At 39.5% G+C, this 21805-nt stretch overlaps 1 protein-coding gene across 4 annotated transcripts in view; it reads right to left on the bottom strand.

Annotated features, from left to right (window-relative positions):
* Nucleotides 1–21805, bottom strand: part of ELOVL7 (ELOVL fatty acid elongase 7) — a 94520-nt gene that overhangs the window by 24591 nt on the left and 48124 nt on the right. For 3 of the 4 annotated variants that reach the window (XM_066242739.1, XM_066242764.1, XM_066242746.1), the window contains exon 2: nt 3010–3109. In XM_066242739.1, coding sequence (XP_066098836.1) covers nt 3010–3073 — 64 coding nt within the window. In that variant the 5' untranslated portion in view covers nt 3074–3109. Of the gene's footprint in view, nt 1–3009; nt 3110–12642; nt 12689–21805 lie in introns of those variants that run through there. The other variant, XM_066242756.1, reaches the window with a different exon arrangement.

Genomic DNA, 21805 nt, shown 5'->3' with positions numbered 1-21805 from the left:
CTCTAGGGCTTCGCTCTGTTGCGACCAGAGCCACTCCAGCACCTGGGGCAGAGGCCAAGGAGCCATCCCCAGCGCCCGGGCCATCCTTGCTCCAATGGAGCCTCGCTGCGGGAGGGGAAGAGAGAGACAGAGAGGAAGGAGAGGGGGAGGGGTGGAGAAGCAGATGGGCGCTTCTCCTGTGTGCCCTAGCCGGGAATCAAACTCGGGACTTCTGCATGCCAGGCCGACGCTCTACCACTGAGCCAACTGGCCAGGGCCAGAAGTTGCTTTTTAAACATTAGAAAACACGATAACATTATTTCAAAAATTGACACTTCATATCTAAGACTCATAATAAATCCTCTTATAGCTTAAATATTAATTAAACCATTTTAACATTTTGTAGCTGTGGAATTTTCCACATGAAATAACTATGCATGATCATAGCTTCTCTAGCAATCAGAAAGCCAAAGAATACCAGTAAGCTTCCTGAAGGCGACTCAGGATTAGGGCCAAAGCCAAGAATACACTTGAAAATCTTGGCCCTTAATCAGGTGCTCAGAACTTCCCAGAGTAAGCAAAGTAAAAACTGAATTAAGACAGCCAGAAACAATTCCTAATGGCTTTCAGAGATCAATACCACACTAAGCAGAAGCAAAAACCTTCTCCTCTTTTATCTGAAAGTGTTCTTATAAAGTTGTAAATTTCAACACAAAAACTTTTTAACCCTTGTAGAATGGGACAGGAAAGAAAATATGAAGAAACTTTTTGAAACAGTGATGTGTTGTGTTGGAAGTATTTTAAGATGAAAATGCTCTATCTATCATCTGTAACCACTGCCCCCACTAGCACTGGGAAACTCCCCAAATGACAGAGCACTTCCACGGACATTACCAGGTGTCTAGCAGGTAGCATTCTCATTTCTGTTTTGCTAACAAAGAAACTGAGACTCACAGACAAATCGCTGGTTAACGATCACCTAGCTAGTATACAGGAGTGTCAGAACTTACACTTAGGTCTTGGCATTACCTACCCAATACCTTCCCTCCTCTCTCAAGACATGGAATGAACCTAGCTTCGGATATGTAGCTCCGCTTCCTCTTCCTGTCATCCTTTTTGCACTATGTGCAACACTGTTTCCAGGGCTCTCCTTGTCTCTCCATGGCCACCCCAACCCTGGGTCATTCTTTTTTTCTGACCTAATATTATTCAGCTTTTAAATGTAATTAGTCCTAATAAAAAGTATAGAGTTGATCTGTGGATAAAACTAGAAATGAAATTCAGAAGTTCATTTCTAAATATTTTATAGTTGTAGCACTATGTAGATATTCACCATCATTTAAATCGATTTGGCTCTTGAGTTAGCGTATTGATTATCTGAATCTCTTGGGTTCCTGCATTGGGAATAGCAAATAGCAAGAGTTGAATAGCCAGGGTTCTCATCTTCCAAACAGGTCTATTTCCAAAAATGTATCCAAACCTACTTGCTTCCCAAGTTCAAATCATTAAGTTCAGGTAACAAGATATAACTCTACTTTAAAAAAAATACAAATAAAAAACCATTAGAAGCAGTAGAAAGAAACTAAAAAATAACGTTTAAATTAAATACTGAATATACGAGAACGACCATAAACCTTCAGAGAAGAATAACCTCTAAAGAAGCCTATATGTATCTCTGCATCATTATATAAGTTGAAAAGAAACTAATAAAAAATGAAGGAAAGAAAGACAGACAGATAGACAAAAAGAAAGAAAGAGAAAGAAATAAAAGAATCATTCTCCATTTCCCTACCAGAGTGAAGCATCTCTATTTATGAAATCTTTTTAGATCCTTGGCATTCTCCTTGGATAAAGCTGTCAGGACCTTTTTTAGTGAAATAAAATTAGTCTTTAGCAGTCTACTGAAGGATGGCAACCATGAGACAGTGTATCATGGCTAAAATTGTTAGCTGGAATATAACTCTAACTGTGGTAGGTACCAAGGTGGCACTTTTTCTTCCTGAATTAGGTGAACATGTGATTTCTGGTTGACAGGTATGAACTAATCTAAAGTGGTGATGGTGGTGAACATGTATAAAATAATTCAAATGTAAAATACCAGAATACTAATCCTAATCAGAAAAAAATATAGGTTCTAGGTTTTTCTGTGAATAACTAACCGTGATGTTGGTAAGGTCACATTGGCCTCAGTTTCTTCAAATCCAAAATGAAGTGTTAGCTTTGATAACATCTAGGTCAATCCCAGATCTAAAATGCTTTGATTGTCTATTTTAAAAATTTTACCTTTGTTATATATATTTTTACCACATCTTGTAATAGTTATAAAAGTAACACACATTTAGTGGTATAAGAAAACCTAGACAGACACAGACAATAAAAAGTTAATGATAATCCTACCATACAAAGATAACTGCTAAGCCTCACAAAAGAAATATATGTGGTATTTTATAACCTGCTTTCATTTAACATATTTTAAACTTCTTGCTGTGGGATTAAATGTTTTTCTATAACATAAGTTTTATTTTTAATGGGCAAGGGGAGAAGACAGGCACTTCAGAATTAGCCAGGGCTTACCCTAGGAAACAATCCCTGATCTTTCTGATACACCCCTTGGGGGTGTGGCCTGTGACTAAGAACCATCATCTTGAACAGAACCATTGTTGGTTATAACTGTTACTCCTTTAGGAGCATTCAGGCAGAAGCCAGCCTAAGAGCACTGTGTCTCCAAAATCACTTTGAGTGGCTACTCAGTTGGAATGTACCATCATTTTTTACCCAATTCTCTTCGTTGGATATTAAAACTAGTTTTACTATTATAAACATCATAATGAACACTGTTTAGATCTATCATATACACATCTGTAATGAAACCCTTGACACTTCTTCACTAATTAGTAATAAAAATAACGTTGTGCTTGAGGGAGTATTAAGCTGCAATGTCTCTCATTCTGTTTCAGTGAAATCCTATTAAATATGAGAATCTGACATAAAAAGAAATATAAGCCTCAATTAGGAAATATGGTTACTTACCAGCATCCTTGATCCAATTACCATAAAGACGTACGGTCCTTGATGTGAGATCACTGAAGGCCATTTTTTCCACAGAATTTACTGGCTCTTATAATGGATTCTTCAGTAAAACAACAACAAAAAAGGAATGCATTATGATCTATGAATTTAAATAAAGCCAAGTTTCTAGTAATACAATATTTAAAATGCTAAAAATTTAATAGGAATAACTGGCAAACCAACAAACTTTTACTGAGGGTAAATGCATTAGTGAACCACATTAAACCCTGATGTAGTCACAAACATTTAAAATGTTTCATCATTGCAAAAACAAAGCTTATTTCACTGAAAATTCCATGTACAAGATACAAAAGGAACAAATGATTCTAAGAATTTTCATGGGAGCCCCTTCCTTTTCTGCAACAGTGTAGATCAGGAGTGGACTGTACCTCCCATGGCAATGCTGAAAACCCCAGGAGAAGAAAGAAGAGAAGATACATAAACTTTCAGAAAAGCTACTCTGATCCAGACTTACAGCTGATCTTCAGGCATAAGACAGAGATTTTCTACATGCAAGTTTTTACAATTTAAGTGGAACAGAAGTAAAAAGTGGGAGGGAAAGGAGATTTACGAGAGCAATAGAGAAGTGCCTAGTTTATCAGACAGACAAGAATAGCTGAAAATAACCAGTGAGAGAAAATTAGCTGTATTTTATATTCAAATAAATTCTAAATCTTCAATAATTAAAACACTGTGACACTGGCTCATGAAGAGGCAAACCAATGAAATACAACAGAATGTCCAGAAATATACCAAATACAATTTGGAAATTTAGAACTGTATTCCATAAATTCTAAGATGCACACTTTCCAACATCTTAACATCTCTGATATATATCATCACACACCTTATAAGAGGATAATGTATCACAAAATGAACAGCATATTTGATTCCCAGTCATATGGTGGGAAGATGAAAAAGTGCTGGAGATAGATAGTGGTGACAGTTATACAAGAATGCAAATGTACTTAATGCCACTGACCTTTATACTTAAAAATGGGTTAAATGGTAACTTTTACATTATGCATATTTTACCACAATAAAAGAGAAATTCTCTATATCTACAATAGGAAAATTCAGTCTTTCTTCTAGAATTCTAAAATGAAACCATGTTTATATACATATAGTACAGACAAAGGTGGCATCGCAAACTAGTGGGTATTAAATTACCAGCAGTTATTTAATAAATGGTGTGGTCTAACTGGATAGCCATCTGAAAAAAAAAGTTGGAACCAAATATTTCACTATAAACCAAGATAAACAGCAAGTTTTGTTACACATGCTACCAAAGTGAGCACAAGATAAACACCAAGTAGATAAAAAAATTTGATAAGGAAAATAGGGCATGAAAGTACTAGATGACACCTTGGGAGAACACTTTTATAAAGTTGGAGTGGAAAAGGCCTTTCTAAGTTTGACATAAGCTCCATTATACACAAGAGAAGACTAACACACATAACCATATGAAAACCAAGAAGAAAAATATCCAAATGACAAGCAGGAAAACATTTGTTTAATTTTATTGCAGGCAATTACTATTTTCTCTAATATATAAGTACCTAGAAAGTCCAGAGGAAAAAAATGAGCAAATTTCCACACAATTAGCTCTTAAAGCATACTAAAAGTTGCTTAACTTTTATCATGGCAAGAAATCTACAATATTTTATGACATCAGATGTGCCAAAGTCCAAACATTGTTATTAATCTGATGGGCTGAAATCCAACAATTTGTTAACTCTGTTGGCAGGACTGTAAGAAGCTCATGCATTGCTGCTGGGGGTGCAAATTAGCACAACCCAGAGTGAGGGTAATTTGGCATTATTAGTGAAAATTGTAAGTGCATACTTTTAACCCAGCAATCCTACTTTTAGAAACTTACAGATATACATGCACACATGCAGAATGACATATATTCAAGGTTATTCATTGCATCATTTAGTTTAGTAGGAGCAAAAGACCATAAACAAGCCAAATGTTTATTAAAAGGGAACAGGATAATAAATAATAGGTCTAACGCCATGGAATAGAATGCCATTGCAAAAAAAGAATGAGGAAGCTCTCTGTGTGCTGATATGAAAAGGTATCCAAGATAAACCGCTATGTGAAAAAAAAGCAAAGAAAGCTACAAAATTTTTAAATGACTACCTTTTATATTGAAACAGAGAAAAGAAGTAAAAATATCAATTTACTTTTATTTTATTTATTTTAGCATAGAAAGAACTCTGAAAAGATTTCCATGAGGAAGGGAATGGGGTACAAGCTGGGCTGAAGGGATGGAAGGAAGACCTATAGTTTGTTTTTTGATTCATGCCAATGTGTTATTACCTATCTAAAAATAAAGAATTAAAATATTTTAAAGGGAAAAATAAAAAATACCCACACATAAATGCATGTATACACACAAGAGGGACTGTTATCTTAATTCCTCAAGGGTCCGGCAGCTCCAGAACATTGCTCAAGTCCAGGAAGGTATCTCAGCATGGCCCCTGCTTTGGTACATCCTGTGTCCTTAAGCTGAGTTCACATTCAAGATGTGGTGATGCCACAGTCTTGCCAGTCAGCATGGACTCTTGTTTTCTTATGGATGTTTCTACAGCAAAGGTGTGGAGTGAGCTGAGGATAAGGGCTGTGGGGACACTAAGGCCTTGGTTTGAATCCCACCACTTAATAGCTGCGTGACCCTCAGCAAAATTAAAGGTCAATTTCTTATTCTGTAAAACAGGAATTCTACAACTCACTAAGATTAAATAAACTAACTCAGAGAGTTGTTTTGAGGATTATATGAGATAATATATATTTATAAAGTTTAGAGCACAGACTCTGATAAAAAAATGAGCATTGGAAGTCAGACAGTATCATTTATAGAGACAAGTTCCATCAATTCAATTGGAAAACACCTGACCAAACTCATTATCTTGTACAGTCGAATGGCAGTTTAAGGAACAAACCTAGAGAAAACTTTACTACTTTCATTTAAAAGCCTGTATGTCACTGATTGTACATTACTCTTCCCTTAATGTTTTCCAGTTGTCTCAATGTGAGTGTGCTCCCTCACCTTAACCTCTGAGATAACAAACTTCAAGCCATTATTTTTATAATTAAAATGCCACAGTAATGCTGTTTAATTTACTCAGAATCACACTGAAAATTTCTAATTCTAGGTGGCATATGGTGGGGTGACATTTCAAAGCATTACTCTATTTTCTCTGCAATTCCTGCTTCTTTTTTCCCCCCCACTAATTCCACCATTTTTCTCTTCCCAGCCCTTACTAAAGCACGAAGACTCAAGAAATCACAATCTATTGCAGATGGGACGTATTCATAGGCAGTAAACACAGTGGTTTCTTGCCTAGCAGTGGCGCAGTGGATAGAGCGTTGGCCTGAGACACTGAGGACCTAGGTTCAAAATCCCAAGGTTGCCAGCTTGAGCGTGGGCTCCCCAGCTTGAGTGTGGGGTCTGAGCCCATGGTTGTTGGCTTGAGCCCAAAGGTCACTAACTTGAAGCCCAAAGGTTGCTGGCTTGAAGCCCAAGGTCACTGGCTTGGCTGGAGCCCCCTATTCAAGGCACATTTGAGAAAGTAATCAATGAACAACTAAGGTGCCACAATGAAGAATTGATGCTCCTTATCTTTCTCCATTCCTATCTCTCTCTCTCTCTCTCTCTCTCTCTCTCTCTCTCTCTTTCTCACTAAAACAAAACAAAACAAACAAAAAAAACCCCAGTGGTTTTTATAATCCCTGAGACTACACAAGACTGAGATGGAGGAAGAGAGAAGGTAATCAGGGGAGCAACTCACACCAGATGGGATGGAGTGGCAAAAACAGACATCCTCCAAGCAGGAGAGAGATGAAGGACTGGAGAGGTAGGGAAGGGATCCATTAACCCAAGCTTTCTAGAGTGGAGACTCTCTCATTGATCCTTGGCTTATAATAACCTGCCAACTGACAGTCCTTAACACTTGTGCTCCCACCAGAAAAGAATGGCTGTAATGGTGTAGGAATGGGGCATGAAAGCAAAACCTGACCCATTTACCTTGTTGAAACTGAACACAAACTACTGAGAATTTTCTTATAAGCTGGGACCATAATGGACTGGATGCCAACAGTACATTGTAGGGATTGGTCTAAAAAAAAATCAATAACTGAATTTTGGGGCAACCTGAGTTGTCCTGCAAATATAGTGCTACCCCTGGATAAGAGCCAGGCATACCACCCTCACCCAGTCCTCTACCATGATAAAACATGGTCACTTGGTTACTAGACAATGGTACCTAGAAACAGGAAGAAACTTATTCCATGTGGTCAAGGTATAGAGCTATCTTCTAGCTGACAGCAGAACTGGGACCTTAACAATCAATTAAAAATACTCAATGGCATAAAAGTTCAGGGATGGAGATGCCAGAAAAGTCAGGGCTTTCATGTACGTAAAGCACAGGCTTACAACTCCTTAACAGTAGACAACACACTTTCATTGCGGGTGGAAGAGACGAAGGAGGTGCTATAGGGGAAGAGAAAAAAGCCCAGTGAGAGTTGGTCTGCCTCAAAAGTATGTGGTAGGGTTAGAGTAAACGGGCCTGTGGAGGGAGACTGGTGTGGGTCAGGTCATTGCCCAGTCCCTACAAACCCATGGATTTTGCTCCTTTTTTGTGACAGTATCACTAGTGACTGGGTCATTTTGTAAAGAATGGACTTAATCTGCTGAAACTAGCTTTTTTAGGCCTATGTTAGATATCAAGTTCAACTGTAAGAAATGTGCTTGCTACCTACAGGAGAATGTCCGGCCCACAGGGCAACTTACCTGAAGACTAGTCAAAGCCATAAGCTGCTTATGTCAACACAATATAGCTGTAACACTAAAACATAGAGCGTGCTTAAGGTACCTGATTACTTTGTCTCTTTTTCTTCAATCTATTTTAACAGTAATCACAGGCAGAACTTACCTGGGAAACTTCTTGCTGGAATTCACTCAGATGGGGACGGGACCTTGCTGTTGCTGTAGTAGGAAGTACTTAGTAGGAGTTCAGAAATCTAAAACTATGGCCAACCATTCCCAGGCAGACCCTCAAGTGTAGATGTATCTAAACCCTGCAAAATGTGTTGGGGATACTCTCTTGAGGGAAAGGAGTGATGGAGTCAGCATATGACTTTCCTAGGGCATGTCTATAGTCCACAAACAGCCATATTGTTTTCCTTTTCTCTTTGGATGTTTGGGAGGTTCTGGACTCCCCCACATTGATCTCTGCTTTGGAAATCAGACATTATGGACAAACCTTCAAAAAGAGATCTGGCTAGCCACAAAAGCTGCTCAGGGACAAATAAACCTAAATGAGCTCTACAGGAAGCTACCAGCATAGCAAGTGGACAGAGGTCTGTGATGGAACTGGGGAAACTTTCTATTGAAAAGCCAACTGTAGGCCCTGGCCGGTTGGCTCAGCGGTAGAGCGTCGGCCTGGCATGCAGGGGACCCGGGTTCGATTCCCGGCCAGGGCACATAGGAGAAGCGCCCATTTGCTTCTCCACCCCCCTCCCCTCCTTCCTCTCTGTCTCTCTCTTCCCCTCCCGCAGCCAAGGCTCCATTGGAGCAAAGATGGCCCGGGCGCTGGGGATGGCTCCTTGGCCTCTGCCCCAGGCGCTAGAGTGGCTCTGGTCGTGGCAGAGCGTCGCCCCCTGGTGGACGTGCTGGGTGGATCCCGGTCGGGCGCATGCGGGAGTCTGTCTGACTATCTCTCCCGTTTCCAGCTTCAGAAAAATACCAAAAAAAAAAAAAAAAAAAAAAGAAAAGCCAACTGTAGCCTGACCGAGCAGTGGCGCAGTGGATAGAGCGTCGGACTGGGATGTAGAGGACCCAGGTTCGAGACCGCAAGGTCGCCAGCTTGAGCACGGGCTCATCGGGTTTGAGCAAGGCTTACCAGCTTGAGCCCAAGGTCACTGGCTCAAGCAAAGGGTCACTCAGTCTGCTGTAGTCCCACGGTCAAGGCACATATGAGAAAGCAATCAACGAATAACTAAGGTGCAGCAACGAAGAATTGATGCTTCTCATCTCTCTCCCTTCCTGTCTGTCCCTTTCTCTGACTCTATCACAAAATAAATAAATAAATAAAATTAAAATGCTTAAAAAAAAAAAGAGCCAACTGTAGCCTCATATTTGGGTGGTGGTTTTAAACTTTACCATTGTCCAAAGTAAGAAAGAAGAGGGACAGAGCAAATCAAGCTATTCCACAAAAATAATAATTGCTCATTGGAGAACTGATAAGATAAACACAGCTTCAGATGCAGATGGTATGGTTAGGGAGGAGAGCAGGGCCAGCTCAGAGAGCAAGAGGAAAAGTCGCTGCACCCTAACTCGTTAGAAAGGGGCAGGGCATCTAATCAGTGAGTCAGAACAGGTGACAGGCACTCAGCCTGCCAAGTGGGGAAAGGGCTTCCCAGGAGAAGGTATCACAGACAGCCTCTCTCCGAGGTAAGACTCTGGAAAACCAGAGTTTAGGCAGAGTCCCCGCTCCTGCTATCATGGGGAAGAAAAACCCTGAGATAAGAAATACATTTCTCGGTAAGAATTCAAAGATTGCTAGGGAACCTTCCTGGATAGTAATCTGTGCATTCCCTTCTCTGCTGTTTTGTCACTGGAACTGGCTGTCGTCGTCCCCCTCCCGCCACCCACACCCTCTGTAGTTAAGTAGAAAAAGCATCAAAGACGCTGGGAGCTTGAGTGCTGGACAGAAAGATGTGGGTGCTTGAGTCTGTTCTGCCCCAATAATTCAATTAGACTGAGGCTGAAGAAAGGGGATCAGAAACTTTAAAGTGTATTAAAATGTGAAAAATGACTAAAAAGTAATAACTTGTTTCAAACAGGGTTTCTCAACTTCGGCTGTATTATTTTGGGCCAGACAGTTCATAGTTGTGAGGAGTTGTTCTGAGCATTGCAGGGTGTTTAGCTACAACCCTGGCCTCTACCCACTAGATGCCAGAAACATGCCCTTCCCAGCTGAGACAACCAGAACGGGTTCCAGAAACTGACAAGTGTTCTCTGAGGGGCAAAGTCATCTACAGTTGAGAACCACTGGTTCAAAGTAAACTACCAATATTTATTCATCCAAATAAGAGTAGTTTCCTTCACAGTAATCACTTCGGCAATTGCAGAAATCCCCCCTTATCCGTGGGGGATACATTCTAAGACCCTCAGTAAGCCTGAAACCACATAACACCAAGCCCTATATAGACTATGTCTTTCCCGTACATACATACCTATGACAAAGTTTCATTTAGACATTAGGAACAATCAGAGATAAACAATACCTCATAATAAGATAGAACATATAACAAAATACTATAATAAAAGTTATGTGAGTGTGGGCTCTCTCTAAGTATCTTACTGCACTGTACTAATCCTTCTACTTGGGATGGTGTGACACGATCCCACGCCCACGTGATGAGACGGAGGTGGGTATGCCGGACAAAGGGATTTACATCCCAGGTAGGACAGAGTGAGACAGCATGAGATATCATAATGCTACTCAGAACAGTGGGCAATTTAAAATTTATGAAGTTTATTTCTGGAATTTTCCATTTAATATTTTCAGACCGTGGTTGACAGCAGGTAACTGAAACCATGGAAAGTAAACTGAGGCTAAGGGGGGCGGGAAGGCTACTGTACTCATTTATTTCAATGATGCTATGATTCAAAACAATTCTGAGCTTTTCTTTACGAATCAGCTTCAGAGTTCTTCAAAATCTCATTAAATGGCTTTAAGGGAAAAACACTGTTGTCTACAGCTTCTAAAAATCAAAGTCATAACTAATCATAAGTTAAGAATGATTTTGATCAACACTGGTTGCATGAATATAAGTGGAAAAACAAATCAATGTTTCTCTCTATCTCTCTCTTCCTCTCCCTAAAATCAATAAATAAAAAAAATTTTAAATGGATCAAACCAGGTACATCTTGATAAATGGGATTGGAAATGAGAGGAGTGAAAGTGGCTTTAATGATAATTTACTACTAACATTTTCAAGTTACAAGTAGCAAAATGAGGACAATTCCAAAGGAACAAATGCAGAAATGTTTAGGACTATAGCACTAATTGTGGAATAAATGTATATAGTGGCCTGAGGTCTCTGGAAATCACACTCATTTAACATACAGCATATTACTTGAAGTCATATTTCTCTTTATCATTTACTATAACTCCAGTTAAAAACCAGTGAATCTAGAATGTAAAATAGACTCAGTAAAAATCTATTTCAAATGACAGATTTTCAATTTTGTTAATTACTGTGTGTGTTCCAGTACACGCACGTACACACATGCATGCACACACATACACATACATGTTTGTTATACCTATCATAAAAAATTTTGTGTTGTTTTCATGTTTCATATATGTATATATGTTCCTCCTTGGGATGTCCTTTCTCACAGCCCCCCACTTCCCTTGTGCCATTTCTAGTTAATAGCCAGCTTGTGCAAATTGCCTTGGGAATGAAACAGACAGCAGAAGGCAGAGAAACGGAAAGTTTTATACTCACTTTTGAGTTACAAAAGCTTGGGCACTTAGCTGTACAGGAGAACTCAAGGGCATAGACAAGAGATTTGGGAGGAAACCTTTGAGGTTTCCATGGCTCCTACAGAAAAGCAGGCTTCAAGCTGGAGGGCGGAAGAGTCAGAGGGAAGGCAATTAGTGCAGACTTCAGAAAGAAGGGCAACAGCCCTGGCTAGGTGCCCAGGAGGATTATGAAAAGCAGAGAGCAGAAAGGGTCAGACTCTGTTATTGGGTAGAGCTGAACAGGTGGCTGATGGGGGACTTAGGCAGCCACATAGAATTTCTCTTGCTCCAGCATGACACAGGAGCAGCAGACAGACTTCTGAGTACCCTCCAGAGACAGGGAAGTATGGCAAAAGAGCTGTAGAAAATGAAGTCATGCACCTAGCAACAACAGAGACCCCCATGGACAAGTGGCCAAAGACCCGATGAGAGACCCTGAATATCTTAGGGACTCAGAGGACGGCAATGGTGACAGAGAACATTGAGGACTAAAAGGGTTCCTCCTCCCAACTAAGTTTTCTCTAACTTGCTGAGAGGGGTGATCATATTTAGGGTAAACTGAAATAAGTTCCTACTACCCCGAAGAATAAAGAAATCTGTATTAAATATTAAGCTATAAAGAAATTTTGTTCTTACAGCACTGACTTTGTCACATGAGGTTTGAAACCATTTACTTTAAGTATGGGATTATGTCAGTACAATTTTTCTCCCTTCTATGTTCTTTACATCAGTGGTTGCTAGACCTGATAGGTAACCAGAATTACCTGGAGAGAAATTTGGATATAGTTAATATTTTGGGGGAGAGTCTTATGATGGGCCAGGTTTGGGAACTTCTTCTTAATACTCCATAAACCATTCTCAGACACAACACCCACAGTATAAGGCATAGGCATACAAAGGATTCAGTTAATGAATGTAAAGTTCTTAAGCATCTGTAACAGAAAATCATTACTACTTTTTAGGTCTTAGTAAATTGTAGGAAATTAGAATATAAGCCTGTGTTCTAGGCAAACAAAATTGTTAACACAAATATCATCAAAAAGATACTAACCTAACTTTCTGTTTTTCAAATGGGAATGTTATTGTATCAAAGAAGATGATTCATCTGTAAGTAACAGAACACTCAACTGAAAACAGCTTCAGCAGTAACCGAATGGTTATTTCACAGAAAAAAAGTCCAAAGGTAGGGAAATTTCATCCAAGTTGGTTAATTTCTGTTTAAATATAAAGACGATGGCAATCATTCCAAATGTCACATTCTCCTACACCTTAACTCAGAGCACCAAAAGGGTAGGGTCTTATGTCTCTTTTTAGTAGCTTCAAAACCCTCCCCAATGCTTTCCAGAAGTCCCTTGACCTCCCCTTCCCAGAACTGTGTCACACGCCAATATCTACACCAAGCACAACAAAAAATGAGTAGGGGCTGCAGCAGCTTTTCTGGGCAATGGGTACTGTATTTACTACCCGCATCCCTCAGGCACATGGGGAAGCACACAGTCTCAGGGAAGTAGGAGGAGTCTGGAATAAGGGAGAAGAGCCATTACCCCACAAGGAAGAAAGGAAGTTATCTTAGGGAAACAATGTCTGTTGTAATTGTGTCTTGAAGAGATTACTTTACAGTGATATTTCCAACATGAAATGAAGCCCAGGCATTGATTCCATCTATCTAAGTGCACTTTGCTTGTTCTGGTGATATGGGCACAGAATAAACTAATCTTAATGTTTCATAAAACAAAATATGATTAATAAGTTGAACATGATGTTCAGCACCACATAAGACTTTCTAGTGACTTTTATGTATCTGCTACTTAAATTATCTTGCACCACAGTCTCTTTGATGATACAGAGACACACTATAAACTCATCAACACAGACAGCATAGGGTTGGGCTCACACTTGTAATTGCTGTTATACCACTTCCACAAACTTAGGTTATTCTGATAGGTATACAGCATATTTAAATAAAATAGATGTTTTCCACCCCCAATGACAAGGATGTCATAGTATAAATTAACCCTCTCTATATATGAATAGACTCAGGCTTGCTCGCCAGTCAGGTTTAAGAGTTGTAATTGCATGTCAATTGGGACCTCAAAACAAATGTCTTTAACCCTTCCATTCCTTACTATTCTATTTTGCATCTTGATTTTCACTTCTTCACTTTCCCTCAATAGAGGGACCTGTTAAAATTAGATGCCTCAGGAAAATATAACACTATATATGCATGGCCCTCCAGACTAATCCAGATTGCATTACTGCTTGGTTCAAGCTCTGCAGCACAATCATGACTTAGGAGTTTGAGCAAAGAGGCAAACTTTAGGTGTTTATTTAAAAATTTCAACATGTTAATATGACAACCTGTTACAAAGGGAGTCCTAGAAACCAATGATATTAGCAACAGCCTCCACTAGGAAATACAATTCATTTTGAACCTTCAGTAAACTGCTACCTACACTATTTATTAATATTGTGCTTGTTATTACTCTTATAACCGAGGCTCTCCCAGGCTAAGCAGAGCAATAAGCACATTTGCTGAGTCTCAGGCCCCAGTGTAACATTCTGTAATTAGAGAGATGGTGCAAACTTAGAGAAGCATCAGTGGACTTTTAGGGCAAATAAAGACTTGCTCAAATCATCAGCAGATATAAAACAGCACTGGTCAGTACAGGATGGGGGATAAAGATGGGACCTCGCCCTCAGGCAGCCTCAAAATTTGGAAAGATTCTAGAAAATGGGATGAATAAGTCTGAAAGGAGAAAAGCATCTGAAAAACTGTCCAGGTTAGATACTTCTGGGAAATGTAACATTAGACATGTATGACTAACAGACTACAGTGACCACTGGGACCAATGGGACTTGCCTTTCTGTCAGAAGAAGTAGTAAGTACCTCAAGGGCTATTTAGTTTCTATTTGTAATCTGAGTCCTAGTACAATGCCTTGCGTAAAATAGGTACACAATTAAATGCCATCTGTTGAATGCATTTTAAAATCTAAAATCAGAAAAACAAGGCAGGACAAGAATAAACACTCCACCCTTAGGCCTTCTTCTCTACTATTTTTCAAATGAATGCAATATACCTCTCATTCATTTTCTTTTCAAACAAAAGTATTTTTATTAATTAATTAATTAATTTAGACAATTAAATTTAATAGGGTGACATTGGTCAATCAGAGTACATAGATTTAGAGAAAACAACTCCACATCATTTTAGACAGTCAATTATGCTGTATATCCATCACCCAAAGTCAAATCATCTGTCACCCTATATTTTGTTTCTCTTTAAGCCCCTCCCTTTCCCCCCACCCCTCTCCCTCTCTTCTCTTCCCTTCCCTCTGGTAACCACTGTACTTTTATCTATGTCCATGAGTCTCAGTTTTGTGTCCCAGTTATGTATGGAATTATACAGTTCCTGGCTTTTTCTGATTTACTTATTTCACTCAGTAAAATGTTATCAAAGTCCATCCATGTTGTTGTAAATGATCCTATGTCATCATTTCTTATGGCTGAGTAGTATTCCATAGTATATATGTACCACATCTTCTTTATCCAATCCTCTATTGAAGGGCATTTTGGCTGTTTCCATGTCTTGGCCACTGTGAACAATGCTGCAATGAACATGGGGCTGCATGTGTCTTTACCTATCCATGTTTTCAAATTTTGTGGGTATATACCCAGTAGAGGGATTGCTGGGTCATATGGTAGTTCTATTCTTAATTTTTTGAGGAACCACCATACTTCCTTCTATAATGGTTGCACTACTTTACATTCGCACCAACAGTGGATGAGGGTTCCTTTTTCTCCACAGCCTCTCTAGCACTTGTTATTACCTGTCTTGTTGATACAAACTAATCTAACAGGCGTGAGGTGGTATCTCATTGTATTTTTGATTTGTATTTCTCTAATAGCTAGTGAAGATGAGAATTTTTTCATATATTTGTTGGCCATTTATATTTCTTCTTGGGAGAAGTGTCTATTCATGTCCCCTCCCCATTTTTTTATTGGATTGTTTGCTTGTTTGTTGTTGAGTTTTGTGAGTTCTTTATATATTTTGGATATTAGCTCCTTATCTGAGCTGTTGTTTGAAAATATCATCTCCCATTTAGTTGGCTGTCTGTTTGTTTTGTTGACAGTTTCTTTTGCTGTGCAGAAGCTTCTTAGTTTTATGTGGTCCCATTCATTTATCTTTGCCTTTACTTCCCTTGCCTTTGGGGTCAAGTTCATAAAATGTTCTCTACTGCTAAGGTCCATGAGTGTAGTACCTATGTTTTCTTCTATGTAATGTATTGTTTCAGATCTTATATTTAGGTCTTTGATCCATTTTGAATTAATTTTTGTACAAGGAGACAAACTGTAGTCAAGTTTCATTCTTTTGCACATGGCTTTCCAATTTTCTCAGCTCCATTTATTGAAGAGGCTTTCTTTTCTCCATTGTGTGAAACAAAGTATTTTTTGATCATCTGTTATTGTACAAGGAAGTGATGAGCAGAACAAAATATTATTTTTAAAATATGGCCTCTAAATTCAAACAACTTTGGCAGGAATAATGAACACTTACACAGATATCTAAAATGCAAAGCAGAATGCAAGGTCACACAAACAGCTAACATAGAATCGTACAGCCTCTAGAAATGAAGAGTCACATCTGGCATGTGACCAGCAGAAAGGTTTAATGGAGGAGAGGACACATGAGCTGAGCCTTGAGAATAAGATTTCAATAGGCAAAAATATGTGCACCTGGAAGAGAGGAATACATCACAAGCAAAGGAACCACCAAGGGAAAAGTCATTCATTTGTTTATTCAATGAATATTCTTACATATCTGTTATTTGCCAACCACTGGTTTCGGTGCCAGTGAAACAGCAGAAAACAAAACAAAAATCCTGCCTCCATGAAACTATAGAAAAGCTCCTGGTGTGTTTCCACAGTGTTTGTTAACGCTTTTGGTTTAATGTACAGAGTTAAGGAAGGGGACAACAGAAAGATCTAGACAAGAAAGGTTGATTCCAGAGAGAGTACTTGATTGTGGAGGAACCAAAAATCAGGCTAAAGAATTTTTTGGACTTAGTTCTGTTGACAGTGAGGACTCATTACAGGTTTCTCAACCAGGGACTGTCTTAATCAAAGTGATGTTTGGTAAGATTAACTGGGTGATAGAGTCCAGGGCTGGGTGACTGAGGGTGTGGTTTGGAAGCAGGGAGAACAACTATGTAGCTATTGCATCTTAGAGGGAAAGATCCAAAATAAGTATCACTTCCTTTAAGATGTCAGCCCTGATTCAATCAGATCAGTTTGGATCAAGTATCCCACTAAAGTGTTCTCATAACAATTTGTCTAACCTATCATAGCACTTATTGCATAACATTGCAAGTGCCTGCTTTATAATTCTTATCTTTTCACTCATCAAGAGGGAAGAGCTTGAACCTCATTCCCAATGCCTAGGCTAGTGTCTGGCATGCAGCAAAAAATATCTGTGGTATGAATGAATAATAAAATGTTATGGGTTGAATTGTGTTCCCTCAAAATTAATACGTTGAACTCCTAATCCCCAGTACCTCAGAATGTGATCTTATTTGGAAGTAGGGTCTTCATAGAAGTAATCAAGTTAAAATAGAGTCATTAAGGGGACCCCTAATCCAAAGTGATTGGTGCCCTTTTAAAAAGGGAAAGTTTGGAGACAGACATGCATATAAGAACAACAACAAGAACATGAAGACCACCATGTACAAACCAAGGAGAAAAGCCTGAACAGATCCTTGTCTCACAGACATGAGAAGGGCCCAATCCTGCCAACCCCTTGCTTTTGAATTTCTAGCCTACAGAACTGTGAGATGATAAACTCTGTTATTTAAACCATCCAGTTTGTGGTACTTTGCTACAGCAGAACTAGCAAACTAATAAAAGTAAAAATGTTCACCTAACTTGAAGAAACATCCAGAATTAGAGCTCAGGATTAAGGTCATCGTTAATTATAAATAACAAGAAGTGATAACACGGAGCAGAATAAATTATTGTGATAAATAATGTAGGAGGAACCATGGCAAAGGGCAGCATCTCAGGGAACACCCATGCTTAGAAAACAGAAAGAGGAGCCAGGACACACATAAAAAAGCAAAAGAAAGCTGCAAAATAAAGCTGCCTGGTCGAATCTCCCTCTAAATCCTGAAAAAATTAAAATAAGTGGTCTAAAAATGCCCACAAAATTTCAGAGAAGCCACCAAATATGGCAGGGTCACAGACAAAAGTTCAAAATCTCAAAAAGTTGTGTGGCCCAGGAAAGGCCCTGGAACAGAGCGGCATCCATAATGTGGCAGAGCTCCAAACCCAACATGGCCTCTTCCCCAGGTACTGTTCATGCAAAAGAACCCAAGAACTCTGACAAATTCCTCCAAATCTCAAGAGATGTGAATGGACTAATAATTTATAAAATCTTTCCCTTCTCTAGCTAGGGAATGGACCAATAAAACAGACTCTGACGATAGAAGCTCCACACTTAACTGGTGAACAAATAAAGATTCCTTAAGGTGTCCCTTGGGAGTGTGACACACCTTTGAGATGCAGTGAGTCTTGGCATATTTGACAACAGTTTAAAAGTGAGACTACAACTCAAGTATGACCTCCCATAGCTGAATTCTTCTTCCTTTTGTCCTCTATGTCTCAGGGTATAGAAAAACTGCATATAGGCCCTGGCTGGTTGGCTCAGTGGTAGAGCGTTGGCCTGGCATGCAGGAACCCAGGGTTCAATTCCCAACCAGGGCACACAGGAGAAGCACCCATCTGCTTCTCCACCCCTCCCCATCTCCTTCCTCTCTGTCTCTCTCTTCCCCTCTTGCAGCCAAGGCTCCATTGGACGCTGAGGATGGCTCTGTGGCCCGAGCGCTGAGGATGGCTCTGTGGCCTCTGCCTCAGGCACTAGAATGGCTCTGGTTGCAACAGAGCGATGCCCCAGATGGGCAGAGCATCGCCCCCTGGTGGGCATGTCGGGTAGATCCCAGTCGGGTAGATCCCAGTCGGGCGCATGTGGGAGTCTGTCTGACTGCCTCCCTGTTTCCAACTTCAGAAAAATACAAAACAAAACAAAAACCCCCCAAAAAACTGCATATAAACTGAAATTCTCAGTCCTCAAACTGTAGCTCAGTGATAAAAAACAAACTGGGCTCAAAAATTGTTGGAAAGGAACAGCCAGGCTCCCATAATATATCCAAAAAAAGTAGATGGTCTAATCAATGGTACCAAGTATTCAGAAAATGAAGAAAAAAATAACTAGAAAATCTCACAAATAGATTGGGGTGGGGAGTAAAACAAGAACATATAGCACTCAACGAAATCAAATAAGGGAAAAAAAAGTAACAAAAGGAAATTCTCCAGAAGTACATTGAGTTTAAAATATGAATTCATAAAATGATAAAGCAAAAGAATGAAATGAACCTTGGTAGGCTGGCCCAGTGGTAGTGTCCACCTGCTGTGTAGAAGTCTCGGGTTCGATTCCCAGCCAGGGCACACAGGAGAAGCGCCTATCTGCTTCTCTACCCCTTCCTCTCTCCTCTCTCTCTCTTTTTTTCTTTTCCCTTCCAGCAGCCAAGGCTTCATTGGAGCAAAGTAGGCCCAGCTGCTGAGGATGACTCCATGGTCTCCGCCTCAGGCGCTAAAATGGCCTCAGTTGCAACAGAGCAACGGCCCAGATAGGCAGAGCATCACCCCCTAGTGGGCTTCCCAGATGGATCCTGGTTGGGCACATATGGGAGTCTGTCTCTCTGCCTCCCCACTTCTCACTTCAAAAAAATACGAACAAAAAAACAAACAAACAAAAAAGCCTGACCAGGCAGTGGCGCAGTGGATAGAGCATCAGACTGGGATGTGGAAGACTCAGGTTCGAGACCCCGAGGTTGCCAGCTTGAGCGCGGGCTCATCTGGTTTGAACAAAGCTCACCAGCTTAGACCCAAGGTCGCTGGCTCGAGCAAGGGGTGACTTGGTCTGCTAAAGGCCCACGGTCAAGGCACATATGAGAAAGCAATCAATGAACAACTAAGGTGTTGCAATGAAAAACTTATGATTGATGCTTCTCATCACTCTCCCTTCCTGTCTGTCTGTCCCTATCTATCCCTCTCTCTGACTCTTTCTCTCTGTCTCTGTAAAAAAAAAAAAAAAAAAAAAAAAAAAAGTATAAAATGGAACTGGAGAATACAAACCCAAGGAAAAAATTGGCCAATTTGCAGGCATTATCATAGCACTAGTAAATAAATATGAAACAGCCAGAAACAGAATAGCTATACATAAACAGTGAATTTCTGATACAGAAAGGTTGAAATAATCAAATGAAAAATGACAATGGATAATTAAAACAATAGAGAAAAGCTGTTAGGGCAAAGATGATTGATATTGGGATAACTGGTACAAAATTCAATAGAAGTGGGCCCTGGCCGGTTGGCTCAATGGTAGAGCGTCGGCCTGGAGTGCGGAAGTCCGGGGTTCGATTCCTGGCCAGGGCACACAGGAGAAGCGCCCATCTGCTTCTCCACCCCTCCCCCTCTCCTTCCTCTCTGTCTCTCTCTTCCCCTCCCGCAGCTGAGGCTCCATTGGAGCAAAAGATGGCCCGGGCGCTGGGGATTGGCTCCTTGGCCTCTGCCCCAGGCGCTAGAGTGGCTCTGGTCGCGACAGAGCGACGCCCCGGATGGGCAGAGCACCCCCCCCCCGGCGGGCGTGCCGGGTGGATCCCGGTCGGGCGCATGCAGGAGTCTGTCTGACTGCCTCCCCGTTTCCAGCTTCAGAGAAATACAAAAAAAAAAAAAAAAAAAAAAATCAACAGAAGCAAATGTATTAATACTCAAAATTTCCTATTAACTTTACAGACAGACTGAGAAAACTAGATTACAAGAAAGTTTAATGTATAACAATCAGTATCAAGATGAATTCTAAATTGATGACCTGAAAGAATAAAAAAATTGTTCATATAGTATATGCAGAAAAAGCAATTCAAGATGTCAAAAATCTAAATAAATGAAAAGTTATACCCTGTTCATAGATTGAAAGGCTGAATATTGTTAAGATATCAATTTTCTTTAAATTGATCAACATGATCCCAACCATAAGCCCATACACTTAGGATATGACACTGCAATCTCCCTCCTTGAGTATCAACCCAAGAGAAATGAATACTTATATTCACACAAAAAACTGTATATAAAGTTTTATAGTGTAAAAAAAAAAGTTTTATAGTGTATTTTTCATAATCATCCCAAACTGGAAGCAACCCAAATGTTCCTCAACTGATAAATAGATAAACTGTGGTAAGTCTGTTCAATAAATACTACTCAACAATAAAAAGAAAGGGACTATTGACACTCATAGTATGGATCAATCTCAAATGCATTTTTGTTTTGTGTTAAGTTAAATAAGCCAGACTCAAAAAACTATATACTATATGACTCCATTTATGACATTCTGAATAAAGTAAAGCTATTAAGAGAAAACAGATCAGTGGTTGCCAGAGCATCCAGTTTGGGGAAAGGGTTGATTACAAAGCACAACCAAGGGGAACTCTGTGGGGTGATGGAAATGTCTGCATACAACTGGTAGTTACATAATTCTATGCAGAAGTCAAGCCTCATAAAATTATAAACTTAAAAAGTTAATTTAATGAATGTAAATTTTAAAATATTTTCAAATCAAAAAATCAAATCACATGCAAGAGAGAAAAAATTTAGGCTGCACCAGACTTCCTTTAAAGCAATATTCAATGACAAGTACATTAATAAATTTTGAAAGAAACAAAACATAACCCAGGAATATTATACCTAACTAAGATCTTGCTCAAGTACAAAGCAGCAGAAATACCTTCTCAAAAATGAAAGAACTTAGAGGATATAGAATCCATCAGCTTTCCTGAAAAAACTAGAATGAAAAAAATCAAGTCAATATAGAGATGAATCAAAGTAATTCAGGAATAAAGAAGGCTTTTTTTTTTTTTAGACAATTAAATTAAACAGAATGACATTGGTCAACCAGAGTATTGGAAACATCTCCACATCATTTGGAGAAGCCCTTTTAAGAAGACTGGTTGGTGGTGGGCATAATCCACCTAACGCAGAAAGAACATTAGGATTACAGAACAGAATGTAAACATTATAAATCACTACAACATAAAGACATAATTATAAATAATGTTTACTGAATGCTTATATTTACTGGATTATTTATGTCAACTAATTCATTAAT

Source organism: Saccopteryx bilineata, chromosome 1 (assembly GCF_036850765.1).
Source record: "Saccopteryx bilineata isolate mSacBil1 chromosome 1, mSacBil1_pri_phased_curated, whole genome shotgun sequence".
Taxonomy (NCBI): Eukaryota; Metazoa; Chordata; class Mammalia; order Chiroptera; family Emballonuridae; genus Saccopteryx; species Saccopteryx bilineata.
Note: the sequence above shows the minus strand (reverse complement) of the source record. Positions and strands in the feature narration are given on the sequence as shown.